This window comes from Terrapene carolina, unplaced genomic scaffold (assembly GCF_002925995.2).
Source record: "Terrapene carolina triunguis isolate 2854851 unplaced genomic scaffold, T_m_triunguis-2.0 Scaffold42, whole genome shotgun sequence".
In the NCBI taxonomy this organism is placed as follows: Eukaryota; Metazoa; Chordata; order Testudines; family Emydidae; genus Terrapene; species Terrapene triunguis.
Genome location: NW_020664393.1, coordinates 40,718,031 through 40,735,763, shown reverse-complemented (window position 1 = coordinate 40,735,763; position 17,733 = coordinate 40,718,031). Strand labels below are relative to the sequence as shown.

The window sequence follows — 17,733 nt, the reverse complement described above, 5'->3', positions numbered from 1 at the left end:
TACAGATAATTTCTTCATAGTTTATCTTCTCTATTTCTTAGCCAGTTTCTAAATATTACATACTTTCTTTCTCACTCCACATCTATTAAGTTTGCTTGATACACTGTTGTGAGAGACGTGAAGGCTTTTTGGTCCATATAAATTATATTAACTAGTTCTCCTTTTCCCCTATTTTGTTGGCACACTCAAAGTATTCTAATATAATTCAAGAAGATTACTAGAATGGCCTTTGTTTATTCTGCTGCAAGAGATGGGTCCTGTTATGTGGGGAGTACTTAATATAGAATATTGGCAGGGAGATAGAGAAGATATAATCTACTAAGACTTTTCCATTTCTGGCTTCAGTGATTCTATTTCCTTTTTAATCAGGTGACTGAAAATCTCAAATTGAAGTGAGCTCAACTGAAAAAGCAGTGACCGGTTTCAGACGGGTAGCCATGTTAGTCTGTATCAGTAAAAACAATGAGGAGTCCTTGTAGCACCTTAGAGACTAACAAATTTATTTGGGCATAAGCTTTCCTGGGATATAACCCACTTCATCAGATGCATGGAGTGGAAAATACAGTAAGCAGGTATAAATATACAGCACATGGAAAGATGGGAGTTGCCTTACCAAGTGTGGGGTCAGTGCTAATGAGGCTACTTCAATTAGCGTGGAAGTGGCCCATTCCCAACAGTTGACAAGAAGGGGTGAATATCAACAGAGGGAAAATTACTTTAGCACTGACCCCCCACTTGGTAAGGCAACTCCCATCTTTTCATGTGCTAAATATTTATACCTGCTTACTGTATTTTCCATTCCATGCATCTGATGAAGTGGGTTATATCCCATGAAAGCTTATGCCCAAATACATTAGTTAGTCTCTAAGGTGCCACAAGGACTCCTCATTGTTTTTACTGAAAAAACATAGCGTTTGAGGATATTAATATAAAAAACCTGAAAGTTGACAAATTAAGTGGGCACTTAAATACTAAAATTAGGGTTTTAATAACATATGGAATTATGCCATTTCTATGGAACAGATTCTGGTACCCTTACTGACAATGAATAGTACCTAATTCCACAGATGTTCTTACTGAAGTCAGTGTGAATGCTCATGGAGTAATCAGTGTATGACATTCAGGTTCTACATGGTTAGATGGATTTGGGGATTTCGAGGGTGGGAGAGGGGGAGTGAGAGATTTGTTCTTGTTTTTAGAGGGTTTTCTGTTTTGGGTTTTGTTTAGAAAAGCTGGAAGGATACCAAATAGAAGAGCAGCCCCCAGGTATAAATACCTACCCTAGGAGAATAATATATAGTCTGTTGTGCTATCACAGAGCACAGCCAATTAAAAAATCCTTGCGTTTATTCATCACATCACCACCAAGTATCTACAAAATTTTATTTTACCTTGAATGTCAAGCTTTCTACCAAATTTTTGTAGCACGACAACTGAAAAACAACACATCAAAAAAGTCATATAAAGCTTTGGTTAAGTGCAATACAACGATTCTCTGCATTAATTTAAAAATGTACTCAAATTCTAATGGGAACCGTGCAATTGTTCTTTTTACTTAGAATGCAAGAAATACTTCTTGCTAGTGTTGCATACAATGAAAATTAGCATACAAATGTCTTGCTTAAAATGGAAAACAAAGCAACATAACAAACATTGCAGTTAGTTAGCAAACACAAAGACCTTTCTTCTTGTAATCCTGTTTTTTATGTTTGACACCTACAGTCCTTGTGGAGCACAGCAAAGGGGATGGAGCTAGATCTGTAATTTTACTGAATGTATTAAGATTGTTAAACTTCGTAGTGAAAAACTGATTTTCAACCTTGGTAGACTGTAGTTGCAAACAAATTAAAGTTTATTTTTAAAATAATGCAATTTTTAATATCAGTTAATTTATAACTCATTTTGTTTCTTTAGTTACAATGTGTCATTCTGGGGTGAAATCTCAGCCGCATTCCATTTCACCCTGGTCCTTAGATAAATTACGATTCCATTTCACGCTGACCTTTAGATAAATTAATTGAAGATAGATTGGGTGAAATTACTGGCATAAAAAAGCCAAACATTTCTCTCAATGTTGTAAAAATCAGACACATGCTTTTGCTAATGGAAAGCCTTGAGCTATAAAATATTAAATGTACATAAACCAATGAAATTCACACACATATGAAGTAACAGCTAGACACTTTCTTTCAAAATCAATTACTGTATATGTAGGCTAAATGTGAAACATTTCACAGTGATTTACACCTGATCAATAAACATTTAGCGCCCAATCCTGCTCCCATTACAGTCAACAGAAGTTATCTAGCAATGTTAATGGACTTCAATGGAAGCAGGAGTATGAGTGGGCACTTAAATACTAAAAATCAAATGTCATGGTTAATTTTATTCATGATAAAATTGACTGTCTCTCTGAAAACCCTTGATATTTAATCAATGCTAGTTATGCATCTAAAGGCCCAATATGAATCAATATTCTTTTAAAATGGAATGTATAACCTTTGCGATCTTTATTGCTTTACCAAACCAGAGGTACTTTTGTTCCTGTTTAAGGGATTATTTCTGGTCATCTTCCTGAGACTTGAAAGACCATAAAAGACAAGCACCATACCTATTTCATGGACTAACTCATTTAAAATTAATAGTTCGGGCCCTTTCTAAATGGATCTCTTCCTACAATTACACTAAAACATAACGATGGATCACAAATTCCTGGGGGTCCAGGTTGTCCTTGAATTCCAGGATTTCCACGATCTCCATCTTTACCAGGCTGCCCAGATTCTCCAGGACGTCCCTCTTTACTCATTCCAGGTGGACCTTCACGACCTTGATGACATATATACAATAAGCAGTTAGGCTATGCTGTATATATATTGTTAGAGATGGGTCCAAGATGAATACTGGATTCAAACACCCCAGAACTTTGGGGAAGTTCAGAATTTTACATCTGGCTCCTGTTTCTGTATTAAGCTGAACAAAACTTCACTTTCAGAAGAAGGGACTTCTTTGGCATTAGAGTTTATATACCGCGAATTAAATGTTGGTTACAAATAATCATATTACCTATGTCATCTACTGAACTCGAATCAAGATTTACAAATAAACAATCAAGATGAATAGCAGAAGAGATTGAAAATCAAATCAAAATTAAAAGCTATTTAAAAAGAAACTTTTAAAAATTGGCTTTGATGTATTGTTACTTTATCATATAGTCCAGCTCACTGTGGGCCAGAACAAAAGTCCATAGGCACCTTTCCATTGACTCAATTGGCTTTGGATCAGGCCCTATCATCTCTTCTAAAGGATCAATTTTATATTTTGACAGAGCATGCTATTGTTTAAAAAAAAATGCTTTCCTTTCAAAAGAAATTGCAGTGTGATTTCATGAATATATCAACCTGGATTTTCAGAGCCCCTGCAGCTCCTATAGGTGGGAATTAGGTTCTTAACATTTCTGAAAATCTGACCTGTTGAGTTTTATTTCTTCTTCCACTACACAAGGGAATTTTGCTAATTTTAAATCTCAGTCTACCATGAAATAGGAATTTGAGTCAGTTATACATCTCAACCTCGATATAACGCTGTCCTCGGGAGCCAAAAAATCTTACTGTGTTATAGGTGAAACCGCGTTATATTGAACTTGCTTTGATCCACCGGAGTGCGCAGCCCCGCCCCCCTGGAGCACTGCTTTACCCGGTTATATCTGAATTCATGTTATATCGGGTCGCGTTATATTGGGGTAGAAGTGTATTTATAAATACCTACCCTATAGTAAATAATATATTCTGCTGCAAATGAAAAGCAATAAAAACACATATACCCACAGTGTTTTCCTATCTAGCAACCATCATAAAAGAGATACTATTTAAACTGTGTAAAATATAACTACTTAAGATTAATCCAATCATGATAAATTTAGTCACCAACATTTTCAAATAATTTACATGCAATGAAATCTACATGGCTAACCCATGCCTTACCTGGAGGGCCAGGGGGACCTTGTATTCCAGGAACCCCCGTTCCTTGGCTGCCCTTTTCTCCATTTTTTCCTGGTAGCCCTGTAGGATACCAAACACACACACATGCATACTAAGCATTGTTTTCGTTTGAGAAATTGAAAAGGGGAATGGGTGGAGGGGCTGGATGAGTGATTGTTCAATGTTATGCAGTGTAATTGCCTTATTTATCAGCCTAATTTCAACTAAAGAAGTAATGGCAAGTAATTTCTGTTGAAGGGAGGGGTGTGTGTGTGTGTGTAGATAATAGGCAGGATTGATGGTGAAGGCTAATTCTGGCTTGCCTTTCACTGGTGGCGTTTTGAATAGGTCACATGAAAAAATGAATTTGATGCTTTGAACATGGTCTCTAGTTGAATCAGAAAATATACAGGTGAACTTTCAAAATGTACATCAGAAATTAAAATCTCTCTCAAACAAGAGGTATTAAGCCAAATTCAGTGCTTACACTTGTCAACCTATGGCCTAATATGTTCAGTTTCTTCGGTGAAAAAGATTACCACCTTTTTTCACCCTTTGCTGAGTAGCCAAGAAGATTAATTGGTATTAATGGAGATAAAAGTATCTAACTGCTGAAGACAAAACTTCAATGTGCTCCGAAATTAATTTGGTTTTCTGTGTCAGAGACAAAAATGTTACAGAGGATTTTCAAAATGTGCATTGAGCTATAGCTGGCATCCTGCTAGTTGGTTTTACTTTACATACCCTTCTCAGAGATTCTTTTGATGCTGAGAAACATAATAGTTGCTGAGACCGAAGCTGACATATTTTGGACATTACCATGCACCTTGGCCCTGATCCAATTTGCCTATGCACTTAACGTTAAGCATGTAAGTAGACCCATTGAAATCAATGGGACTAGTCACAGGCTTACATGCTTTGCTGGATTGTGGCTGATATTACAAAAAGGGGACTGAAACTAGAAAAGCTACAGAAGAGGGTAACAAGGGTAGTAAAAGCTATTGGGTTGTAATTTAGGAAAATTAGGCTAATGTTAATAAGACATTAATTATGAGAAAATATATAAAATTCAAAAGAGTATGCCACAAAATTATTCAAGAGTGTAATAGGCTCAAAACAAATAGCAAGTAATGGAGTCTAAGAAAATACTAGATAGTGAAGAAGTTTAGAAAACACACACCAAATTCAGCCCTGCTGTAAAAAGGGATACAAGTCTAAATGAAATGCACATGTATTGAATGTATTTAGTTAGAGAAATTATTATTTCAAATGCAATAAAAGATAATTAGACACTGAGGTCTGGTCTATACTACCCGCCTGAATCGGCGGGTAGAAATCGACCTCTCGGGGATCGATTTATCGCATCCCGTCGGGACGCGACAATCGATCCCCGAATCGGCGCTCTAACTCCACCAGGGGAGGTGGTAGTAAGCGCCGCCGACAAAAAGCCGCAGAAGTCGATTTTGCCGCCGTCCTCACAACGGGGTAAGTCGGCTGTGATACGTCGAATTCAGCTACGCTATTCACGTAGCTGAATTTGCGTATCTTAAATCGACTCCCCCCTGTAGTGTAGATGTAGCCTGAGAAAAACAATACACCAAAGAAAAAAAAATTAGACATAGAAGTTGATTTTATTGGAAAAGTCACACTGTCTCCTTATATCCTCAAATGTTAGTATGGCACTTTTTATAAGAAGTGAAACACCTTAGTCTCAAATGATAATCATGTTCTTGAGTAATCTTCAACTAACTGTGTGCAATAGAAAGAACAGGAGTACTTGTGGCACCAGGGCCGGTGCAACCACTAGGCGAACTAGGCAGCCGCCTAGGGCGGCAAGTGGTTGGGGGCGCCCAGGGCTGTCCTCAGGCATAGGCAGCTGGGTAGGGCACCTGAAAATTCGGGGCACCACTGGGTCTTAGTGTCCACCCAACTGGTTTTCCTATCCCCATTCTGACCCTTCCTGCAGGTTCTGAGTCTTCCTGGGAAGGGGATCTAGTAGTTAAAAGAGAAACAGTCTCCAGCCTGCCAGACCTATTAGCACAACACTGAAACTGTTAAAGAGCCATTCAAGGGGTAATGAAGACATTTAACAGGCATTTGCCAACCCCCAGGTATCTACTGTCAGTTTCTGAAAGTACTGACAAAAACAGTTGTGCATGACTGTAATATTTACTCAGAACATGTCAGTCTACAGGACCTTAGTTTAAAATTTGCTTTAAAAATATTTCATTAGTGAGTTGGTGAAGATTATAAAATCACATCTCTAAAAAATCTTTGCATAGATTTTTAGATTCACAATCATCTTTAGCCTTAAATGCTTGGATCTTCAGACATATGGTTTTTTAAATAAATTCTTCAAAAGACCACCCTTATCTAAAATACACATTTTAATTACTATAGTAAAAAAACTTACTTCCAAAGTCTTCTTGTCCTTTCTGTCCATCCATTTCTCCCTTCACCCCTCCCCCTCCCCCCCCCGCCCCATTGAAGGAAGCAACAGCCCTTTGCTTCCAGATAGCTGGACAAAGAGTTTCCCTTTCTTTACTTCTGACTATCTGAGATGAACTAGTTTTAAGCAAAATCAGTACCTTAGTAAGATATAAAATCCTTTGTTATGCCTAAAATCTTTGGAAACATATTTTTTAAAGTTCGTGAAATTTCATAAACATGTCTATTGTTATGGAGATCACACACAGTAAATTAGTCTTCCCTTTTTCTAAAAGCAATGAACATTGTTATGAACACACTAAACTTCTGTGACTGATTAATTTTAAATAATGTCTGTTTCAGTGAGTTAAATATGTAGTCATCTGGAATGATTACTTTATGAAGGCTTAAGAGTATATTTAAAATATAAAATCAGCTTAGAAATACTGATTAAGAAAATGTAAAACAGAGAAGAGCTGCATCATGTATTCCATAATATTTAATGTTGTATTCAGCAAGACAGCTAACTCACCCTTACTACAAAGTTTTTGCAAATAAATGTCTGACAAACTTCAGGGCATATCAAAAAACCTGTGACTGACATTTTTTATTCCCAAGTTTAGTGCTTTTAATTAGGTACCTTCTGCATGTCCATTCTGAATGAGGGAGAGGGTACAGGGGTCTCTGCGGGGAACTGTGACTCTCCGCCACCGTGAGGCGGGCCGGGCCTCTTGTTAGTTTTTCTGCCTTGTCCCTCCACCCCCGCCCCCGCCGGGCTGCAAGCTCAGGCTGCAGTCAGGCATAGGGGCACCAGTTTAATAATACTGCATAGGGCCCCATAAATCCTAAGGACAACCCTGGGGGCGCCAAAAAGTGGTGCCCTGGCTCGGCAGGGAGGAGTCGCCTTCCGGAGGCACCGGCTCGCCAGAACGTCGGCTTGCAGGGGCGGTGAGCCCCAGCCATGGAGGAGCTGGTGCGGCGCTGGGGGGCAGGAGCCCTGCAAAGGCAGCGGCGCCACTAGCAGGGAGCAGCCGTGCCCCCCGCCCCTCCTGCCCAGGCTGCGGCCTGGCGCCCCCCCGGAGGGCTCCTGCAGGCTGCAGCAGATGCATGCGGGCATAGCCCCAGTGCACCCCACAGTTTCCCCCTCGCCACGCTCGGGCTCTGCAGCTCCCAGGCATGCGAGCCGCCGCCGGGGCACGGGGCCCTGCGCCTGCTCCGGGAGGGGCAGCGGTGGCGGCGCACACTCCCGGGAGCCGCAGAGCCCAAGCACGGCGAGAGGGGAGCCGGGGGGATGCACGGGGGCCTCTGCCCACATGCATCTGCTGCAGGAGCCCCCAGAAGGCAGCTCCTCCTGGCCGAGCTGCTGCAGCGGCCCAAGCCCGGCAAAGCCAGTGAGTGGACTCGGGGCGAGGACCACCGGGGTGGGGTGGGGAGGGCTCGCGGGAGGGCTGTGCACTCTCCAGGGGAGTTCAGGAGGTGGGGAGGGGGGAACCTGGTCTGGGGAGCAGCCCCTGGGCACGGCTGGCCCCTGGGGTCTATAAAGGCTCGTTGGGATTTGCCCCTCAATGAACCGATGTGCCCGGGGGGGCAAGGTAGAAGTTTCACCTAGGGCGCAAAATATCCTTTCACCGGCCCTGTGTGGCACCTTAGAGACTAATAAATTTATTTGAGCATAAGCTTTCGTGGGCTACAGCCCACTTCATCGGATGCATAGAATGGAACATACAGTAAGAAGATATTTATACATACAGAGAACATGAAAAGGTGGAAGTAGCCATACCAACTGTAAGAGGCTAATTAATTAAGAGAAGCTATTAACAGCAGGGGAGAAAAACTTTTGAAGTGACAATCAAGATGGCCCATTTCGGACAGTTGACAGGAAGGTGTGAGGATAGAGTATTTCAGAGTATCAGGGTGAAGTCTAAGGGATACAAGGTAACTAAATCACTTCAGTACATATTGTAGGAATACAGTACAAACTGCAGCTTTCTTGGAATCTTTTGCTGTCCAAAATTTGAGCTCAGAGGTTTATAAAATGTTCTTTACAAGATTAAAAATATCTTTTCTAGAGATTCCTCCTTTTCCAAGATCATTCATTTTTTCCACATAATGAAACATTGTATCTTGGCTCTCATGCATTCGGCTGATAATGGCAATTTGCCCAGACTTTCCGAGTTAAAGAATCCCTAAGCCCAGCCACTCCAAATAAGTAGAATAGTGGAGGAAAATATCAATCTACTACAGAGATTTTAAAAAGTTCCCCTAAGAAATTGTGTGTATGGAAACCAAGTAAGATGCAAAGATGGAGAATGACTCTGCATTTTTAAGAGGCCAAAAGAGACTGCAAGCCTTTTAATAAGGGAGAAAAGACCAAAGATCCTCAGCAAAGAAGGACCCAGACTGTGAAAAAACAAAACAAAAAAACCTCCACTGATAGTGGTTCAGATTCCATTCCCCCGCCCCCCTCCAATGGAGGATTCACAAAGGTTAGGCCTAACTTAGTTAAGTATCTGAGATTTGACAAGATCACAAGCCTAGCTAATACGATTACTGAATAGTGATTTTTATTGCAGAATTTACTGAAACTGGTTTGATTACTGAAGTGAGAAATGGTAAGAAGAGCATGAATCAAACCCAAGTGTCCCAATTAAAAGTACAGAGCATAGCCACCAGACAAGATGTAAAGGACAGTTCAACCTTTCCAAGAATATAGGTGAATTAGGCAACTATTCAAAAGTAACCCCAAAATAGTAGAACAAACTCTGACCTGACATACCCCCAGTGCTACCACCTTGAGTGCAGTAAGGTGACATAAGGTATAAATCAGTTCAGAATGTAGCCCACTGGAGTACACTTCTGATCCACGTATATTAGAAGATCTCTAGTGAGGAACCAATTTGTATTGTTCCTTGGAGTGATCAATTAAAGCTGGTTTAATTGAATATAAAATCTTTAAGAGTAGTCATTACTCTCATAGAGGATGAAAACTAGAATGACAGATATTCTCAGATACTTCAGAACCAAAACGGCAAAACAGCTTCATTTTTATATTCGGAGGTAATTTAGAAGGAAATGGCTATATCTGGTTGGGAATTTTCTGTCAAAATGTTATTTCCAATGGTAAACGTGATTTTTGTCACATTGAAATTTGCCACAGGAAATTTTAATATTGCAGATTTTTTTTTCTGTTAGGAAAATTGAAACAAAATATTTACTTTCACTTTGGGTCTTCCCAACTCAACACAGTTTGATTTGCTGAATAGAATCAAAACATTTTGGGCCAGTTCATTATTAATCTGTGGCTGCCTGACCTCCACAGTGCTTCATGCCCCTGGTTCTCAATTCTCTGTCGAGCAAGCTGAAATGAAATGTTTTGACACTTCCAAATCAAAATTTTTCTGAACTTTTTATTCTGTGAAAAATTTTAATATTTTGACTTTTCATCCCGAGTCAGGACAGAAAGTAAATAACATACCAGAATTTCCCACAGGACAGAACTTCTCATTTTTGACCAGCTCTAGCCAGAGGCAGATTATACTTTCGGGGGACCCTGGGCCAGAGCAAGTGGGGTTCTCCTCCCCTCCCCACCCCCCCTTCCACCTGCAGTCTCCTCCTGCTCCCCACCCCGGTGCTCCTGGCAGGGAGTGGGGTGCGGGGGCTTCCCCCACTCCCTGGCAGGAGCGCCAGGTGGGTGGGAGGAGCGGGGCAAGCCCCAGTACCCCGACCCCACTCCCCGGCAGGAGTGCCGGGCAGAGAAGGTCAGAGCGCCCATTTTTCCAGGCCCCCCCAATTGGTCAGGGCCTCTGGGCACTGGTCCCATTGGCCCAGTAGCTAATCCGCCACTGGTTCTAGCAACGGCCCATTGTGCAGGTGAGCACTTTCCTTGCTGACAGGTCTATCCCTGAGGTCAGCCAAAGAAAACCATCTTTAAACGATTGCATAGTGCTCACCATGCAAGCACCAAGCACAATTGCAGCTGTCAAATCTAGAAAGGCCCATATGAGTGCATCTGAGTGCAAGGACTATGCAAGGCTAGGTCATAGTTCCACATGCCCCCTTAAGGCATGGTGCAGCAGATGAACTCTGCTATATGCCAGGGAATTCTGTGAGGCACTCTCCCTCACAGAAGTGCTGTTCTATACCACCACCTGATGTAAGACTGTGCCTATAAGGCATGACTGAGCCCTTCAAGAGACAAACTGTGGGGGATTGTAGGAACAGGTCAAATCCCATATAGTGCTAAGTTGGGAGAAAGCCACAATTTTTTACTTCACCAATAAATTTGGACCCAAACACTGGTTCTGAAACCACCTCTCAAAACCCTGCTGACTCAGATCCAGATTTCAATTCTGTAGCCTCTCTCTAAAGTGGTCGGAAACAGAAAAATTAAACCAAACATCTCTCAACTTTTGGAAATGAATTCTGTATCCTGAACCAGACTACATGATGTGGACCCCTCTCAACCCTCTACTCAGGGCCGGCTCCGGGGTTTTGGCCGCCCCAAGCAGCCAAACAAAAATAAACAAACAAACAAACAAAAAAATCTGCGGCGGCAATTCGGCAGGAGGTCCTTCGCTCCGAGCAGGAGTGAGAGACCGTCCACCAAATTGCCGCCGAACAGCTGGACCTGCCGCCCCTCTCCGAAGTGGCCGACCCAATCACCTGCTTGGTAAGCTGGTGCCTGGAGCCGGCCCTGCCTCTACTGCTACCCACTCAAGTACCATTCAGAACTGAACATGTAAAAAAGTAAAAGCTATATGTTATTTGCTTCATGAGATACCCATGCAGTTACCTTTTGCCCCACGGACACCAGGACTCCCAGGAGCTCCTGGAAGACCCGGAACACCATCATTTCCTGGTAAGCCAGAAAAACCTCTGGGACCTTCTGGACCTATTGGACCCGGTGGACCAGGAAGTCCTGGAGAAGCACTTTGGGATTGACAATGATTGCAGTTTTGTAACCTTCCACTCCGAAGGATAACAGGCAACTGGGCTAGGAGAATTCAAATGAAAATGCTTTAGACTATTCTGAGAATGACATTGAGATAACATTACTATGCAAGATAAAAATAACCAAATGCCAAACTACATTAATAAGGATTTAAGATAAATCATTTGTTATACAATCACCAAAAGCAAAATATCTGGCTTTTTGTGGAGGAGAAGGAGATGGTGGTGGTGATGTATTAAGGCCTACAGACTGGTAAGATTTGGAGATATTATCACTATGGTGTGTAATTATATTGTAAGAAGCTGTAGACAGTCCATTGTGTTAGTAGTTTTGATTTTTCTTAGAACAGGACATCTTTATAATTATCATGAAAGTAGCCAGAGCATTTTAAATAAAGAAAGAATACATTGCAATCTTTGGGACTTACTTCTCAGTACATCTGCGCAAACCTGCCGAATAAATTCTTCTGAAAATTCCCTTCCCTGAATTGAATATAGAAGAGTTATAAAAAATGCATAGAAAGTTTTTTTTAAAAGTGCATGAAAACTGCAATGTCAGATTCTGTACGTACAGGTTTTCCATCTGCTCCAGGTGGCCCTGGGTGCCCTCTGTCTCCCTGTTGTCCTCTCGGACCAGAAGGTCCAACCAAACCATTAACACCAGATTCTCCTTTTTGTCCATTGAGGCCTCTAATGCCAGGATCTCCTTTCTCACCTTTCTGAAATCAAAGGCAACAAAAACCATAACTAGATTTTTCAAAATTAGTTTTCAAAATTAATCTTCATTGTGAGGGGCTGGCAGCACCTTCACTGAGATGTGTTCATAAAAATCAGTCTGAATTAATTCATCTGTGGGGATCATCTTGACAGGGGATGTTGATTAACAAGTCCATCTCTACAAAAAAATCATTGAATTCTTTGGATTTTTGTAAATAATATTTTAATTCAAGCATGTTTACTAGAAAAAGGTTAATTTGAAATAAATTACCATTACAGGTAACAGTTTTACTTTTCTTTGTGCAGACCAAACTTTTAATCCTAGGCAGAACTATTTTATATAACAGTTAAATGAAAAGAAAAATATTAAATGACTCTCTCCTCTTTTTGATAATACCACAGTTATATTAATACAGGACATTAAAAATCTTTTTGGAAGATTATAGGCCTCGTCTACACTAATGGAGACATATAGAGTATATGTAGCAATGCACTGCAGTGAAAAGCAGGCTGCGTCCAAACTATGGTGTGTAGCTACACATGGCAGGGAAAGGCTCCAGCACTGGGGAGGCAGTGGGACACTACACTAATAAAAACAGCTTGGGCATATGCTTGGGCATATGGAGAGCCGTGTATTTACCTGAAAGTTTTGGCGTGTCTTTACTCACTTAACCCATGCCTCATGTTTACACTGCTATTTATCCCATGCTAGGGGAGCTTGCGTTATGTTCTCTGCATGCAACCACACGGGTAGACACAGCCTAAGGGTGAAAATCTAGTTCCACTTAAGTAAATTGAAAAACTTCCATTGACTACAATGGAAACATAATTTTACCCTACATCTTTACCATCCAGGATGGAGGACAGGAGGGGGGAGGAAGTTGAGTTTGATTTGTGCTAGTTCTTTTTCCAGACCTCAGTTATTCTCAAATTAATTGACAATAACAGTAGACAATCTGCTAAGTAAGGTTAAGCCATTACTGGGAAACATTTTGAAATAAGAAACTTAATTAAAGTAGTGATTCTTCTACATTTGACTACGTACCGCATTAGTTAATTTGGACTACTTTCCAAACTTGGAGCCAACAAACCTCTATTGCAGTGGAATATGGTACACTCCCAGATTTAAAATTAGTCTAATCTTTGTTCCCTTATGAATTTTTCCGTTCAGTTTTTATATGACTTGTGTATATTTTCAACAGCAGCTTTATAAATCTATTTTACCCTTTCCAAATGTGCTATATGGAAGTGCAGAAACAAAGCAACAGACTACATATTGCTAAATAAATAATATTCCTTTGGGAAAAGGAAGAAAGTTTAAGAGGTCCTTAGTCAAACATTTTTTATAAAGCAGCCACAGGTTTTATATTCTATTTCATTGTACAGTAAATATATTATTAGATTACCTTACAACAGAATTTTAGGGCTCACTCAAACCTGTTTGGCACAGCCCCATGTAGAAGCAGTGCAGTTCTTCACCACCGTAGAGAAGGATAAACCTCCCAGAGCTTCCCCACATGCTGAAAGAGCATGGCCATTGCACCTTCGTTTACAACAGTGTAGCATGCTTCTGACTCTGTACTTGGCCAGCTCTGCTGGCCGGTGTAGAGCAGGTTGGTGGACAGGATCATGACCCTGCTGCCTTTGGGTGGTGTGCATCCCAGGGGCTCTAAATGTGATTGTGATTATGCTTGACCTCTGTGAGTGGAGTGCAAGAAGGATGAGGGGGAAGGCTCCTGGAGCCCTGTTCCCTACAGCCACACATGAGCCAGTCACAATCTATCCCTTAACATTTTTAGGGCTAGTAAGCACTAGAGTTCAGTGAACCCAAAGAAAGTCATTTAGCTCAGTTTTTTCTGCAAATGGCAAGCCAAAGGCTTTTTCATCTCACTCATACTTTTATTTGATAGTTCTACCCGGAAATGTAATTGTATAAAAACAACACTTTCCTACTCAGCAGAGTATCACTCCGTGTATATTTGAAATGAAATTTTGACTTAATTTTCGAAATTATGACTCTTTACTTGTTAGTTCTATGCAGCTAACAGAGTAAAGAGACAGAGTGTTGGTATTTTTCTTATGGAGCATCACCAAAAGAATTGTTGACTAAATTCCAAACAGCTATACAGCAGGCTTTGACAAACATGCCACAGAATTCTACTCACTGTTCTCAATTCAAAATTTGTTTTACAGAAAATAGTGCTCTTAGTTAAGAACGTTTAAATTTGCATTCCCTTTTGTACGATACAGTTATAAATCTTTGTTTAACAGACACTTTAACATATCTTCATGGGATTGTTAAGGTTTAGCGATTGTTAAGGTGTGGAGCACTTACCACTGCTTTTGACTACAACAGGAGCTGCTTATGCTGACAACTGAAAATCAGACCACTTTTTTAGGTATCTAACAATGTATATAGGAGACTAATTCTAGAAACCCATTTTTGGAAATATGATACAAGAAAATATTTACAGTACTTGGGAGTAATTTATTATTATTTTAATTATTTTATAGGCTATAGAGCATGTTTAGATACTTATAAATTACTTGTAAGTTGATTTATTTTGAAATAAGTTTTAAAAGGGAAATGTTAAAAAACAATGCAACCTAGAGAAAATGGCATCTACTATAGAATGAAACAGCAGGCAGCAAGCCAACCTAAGAAACCAAGACAAAATACTGGAATCATCAGCACAACTGCCTGTAGAACCTGCCAAGAAATAAGATGAAACTGCTGAAAGAAGGTTTTCTGCAGCAAATTTTGGTCTTGTAATGGCCAGCCACATCCAGTGTGTGGCCTTATTTGTTGACCTTTGCTATTGGCAGAGACAATCAAGAAAAAGAGAGGAGCTTAAGAAATGCTGAAACAGACTGGTTGGAGAGATTTTATATTAAAACAATTCCTTTACAAGTACTAAAATAAAAATATTTTGTAAAACCCCAGAACACTAAAATAAGCGTATATTGTAAATTGTACAGCTCTTGTAAGTACACAAAATGAAATCATATTTATTTGGAAAAATGTATTACAGAGAGTATTAGAAAAATGTAAATAATGTCCATATCCCATGAAAGTATACCCCAGGATTATGGTGATTTAGAAAATGCAGGAGGATCAGATGAGGAAAGCCGGAAGGTTCTATGACAATCTTTTACTGAGCTAGGCCATGATTAAGCAAGATACTTAAGCACATGTGTAATCTTAAGGATGGTTATAGTTCCATCAAAGCCTATAGTATTATTCAGTTGTTTACAGTTGCACACTTGCTTAAGTACTCAGCTCAAGTGGGGCCCTAAAGAACAAGTTCAGCTACTGAAACCCAACAAACTTCCTTTAAGTGAAACCCAACAAGGGATTGCCAAAAACTGACTGAGTAAAGGAATTTCCTAATAAAGGTGAAACAGAGTTATACTGAATGGGCCCATGTACACTGATTTCATTTACCCTAGAGTCAGAACCAGGAGCAACTACAATGAAGCCAATTACTTAGATTTTTTTTTATTTTTTTTTTTTTTAGTTTTTATAAACAGAACTATAGGCATCCATCCAGTGCTCTGGGCAGATGTCCCATAAATTAAAAAGCACAACATGAACTTAAAAAAGGACTGCCCATAAATATATCCACTTCAACCCATGTTCTCCTGTGCACCCCAAGAGAAGAAGGAAGAAAGATGGGTCTTACAGTATACCCAGAAAGCAAAAAAATCTGAGCTCTGGCAGACCAAGAAAGGGGTCGAGTTCCAAAATCCAGGAGCCCTCAACAGAGAATGTATTTGAGCTCCAGATTGACCTGACTGAGTCATACTAGTGTAAAACCAATGGAAGTGAGTTCAAAATCATGCCCACTGGATTTGGGGACAGTTTGGGTCAGTCTCATAAGACAGGCTGTCACCAAATAAGGGTGTCTCTTGTTCTGTTTTACTGAACTATAACATTTTTTTAAATGAAGAGCTGGGGATTGAGTCTCCAGAAAAACAAATTGCTTTTTTCTTTTTTTAAAGTCCCTTGCTTACTTGTTTGTTTTTCTCTAATTAACCCCTTCTTTTGTCTTCAGATTCTGTTTTACCTGGAGTTCTGTAGAAAATCTATATTCCTTTCATTCTTTTTAAACAATATTTCTTTGTCTTTTCAGTCACTGATTTCCCGAAACATTGCTTTTCTACTCTGTTGTTAAATCTTTATTTCTCATGCCTTCTCCTACCTGACTTTGCATCTAATCATTCCCTTTCACTTGTGTGCCAATGAGGACAAAAGCAAGCCCTTTAGCACACAGTTTACGTAGTCACTATTCACACAATTGGCAAAGAGAATTAGAAAATGGTGCTTGTGATTTGAAAACACGTACCTCTCCATTTGCTCCATTCAATCCATTTGCTCCCTTTAGAAATCAAATGTGGAAAAAAGTATAAATCAAACTGAGCCACCGTTATGATGCATCACTCTTACTAAATCTGGGCTCAAACAAACCAGAATATGTTTGATATGCAAATTAACTAAGATTTATTTCAAAATACATCTGAATTCTTATACATATGAGGCACAGTAAACGAACATTAATTATCTTCTTTAAAATTAATATATCTGAATAATGTACTAGAAGATCATTAGGTAAATTATCATATGCATATTATAATATGCACTTGCATTAGTTTTCTTACAAGAAACACTTATTGATAAGTATTGCCTCAATAAAAAGCTAAAGAAATAACAGGTTCATTGTGTAACCAAATGGCCCAGAGACATTACACACTGACATTCAGATTCAATCTGTGTTTAAATTGGCTTTGGCTGCCAGAAATCCAGGCATAGGGCCCTTGAGATATAAAGTCAGTCTTGGAGGAGGATGTTGCAGTGGTGGAAAATGGCTAACAACCTACTGTCTGCCAAAAGGCACACACTGATGTCACTGGCTGTGAAGCGGCATGGCAAGAGGGCACATAACCTCAGCTGTGTCCACTGGTGGGACTCCTATGGAGCCTTGCTACAAAATAAAGCTGCATCTCATCTATCAGCTAGAAACCCTGAGAAAGGGGAGAGAAGGTAGCACCGCCTGGCCTCCTTTTGGTTAAATCCTCCTGAGGTTTTGGTGGTCAGTCTGGGGTGTATAATTCCTTATCCCAGCTTCACTGAATGTGGCTCCTTGTTTTTCCAACCAGGCAGGTTGTGATAGTACCAATGCACTGATTGTAAGAACAATCTTCACTGCTATTTTCTTCACAATCTAGCTTTAGCTTTGTACTGCTAGTAAGTACTTTGCAATTTAGACATGACATAAAGCATGTAGTTAACAAGTTCTTACACTTACAACTAACAGTTATTTCCTATGGTATGTTAATATAGCCAAATATGACATAATCAAAATATACTGGAACAAGGTTAAAGAAAAGAGAAATTAGCTGATTTGCAGCTGAAACAGGAAACATCTGTAATTTACAAGTACAGAAAATACTAACACACTGACTTGATTTACAGTATGACAGTAATTGAATCTTTAAATGCAATACTTTATGAAAATGTTGCATGATAAATACAAAAGTGAATGGAGGGCTTGTATAGTCTTGGGCTTGACTTTCAGAGCAATATCATAGAAGCTTGAATCCATGGTTCCATTACTACATTATCTGGAGTTTATGTTATTGTTTTATCAATAATATTGCAAAA

General features: G+C 39.9%; 1 protein-coding gene across 1 annotated transcript in view; it reads right to left on the bottom strand.

Moving 5' to 3' along the window:
- Positions 1-849: 849 nt before the first annotated feature.
- COL21A1 (collagen type XXI alpha 1 chain) overlaps positions 850-17,733 on the bottom strand; it is a 190,828-nt gene continuing 173,944 nt past the window's right edge. The window contains exons 25-30 of the mRNA XM_024216499.3: positions 16,418-16,450; positions 11,927-12,073; positions 11,783-11,837; positions 11,197-11,397; positions 3,981-4,058; positions 850-2,826 (exon numbers count right to left, since the gene is read on the bottom strand). Coding sequence (XP_024072267.2) covers positions 2,639-2,826; positions 3,981-4,058; positions 11,197-11,397; positions 11,783-11,837; positions 11,927-12,073; positions 16,418-16,450 — 702 coding nt within the window. The 3' untranslated portion in view covers positions 850-2,638. The remainder of the gene's footprint in view (positions 2,827-3,980; positions 4,059-11,196; positions 11,398-11,782; positions 11,838-11,926; positions 12,074-16,417; positions 16,451-17,733) is intronic.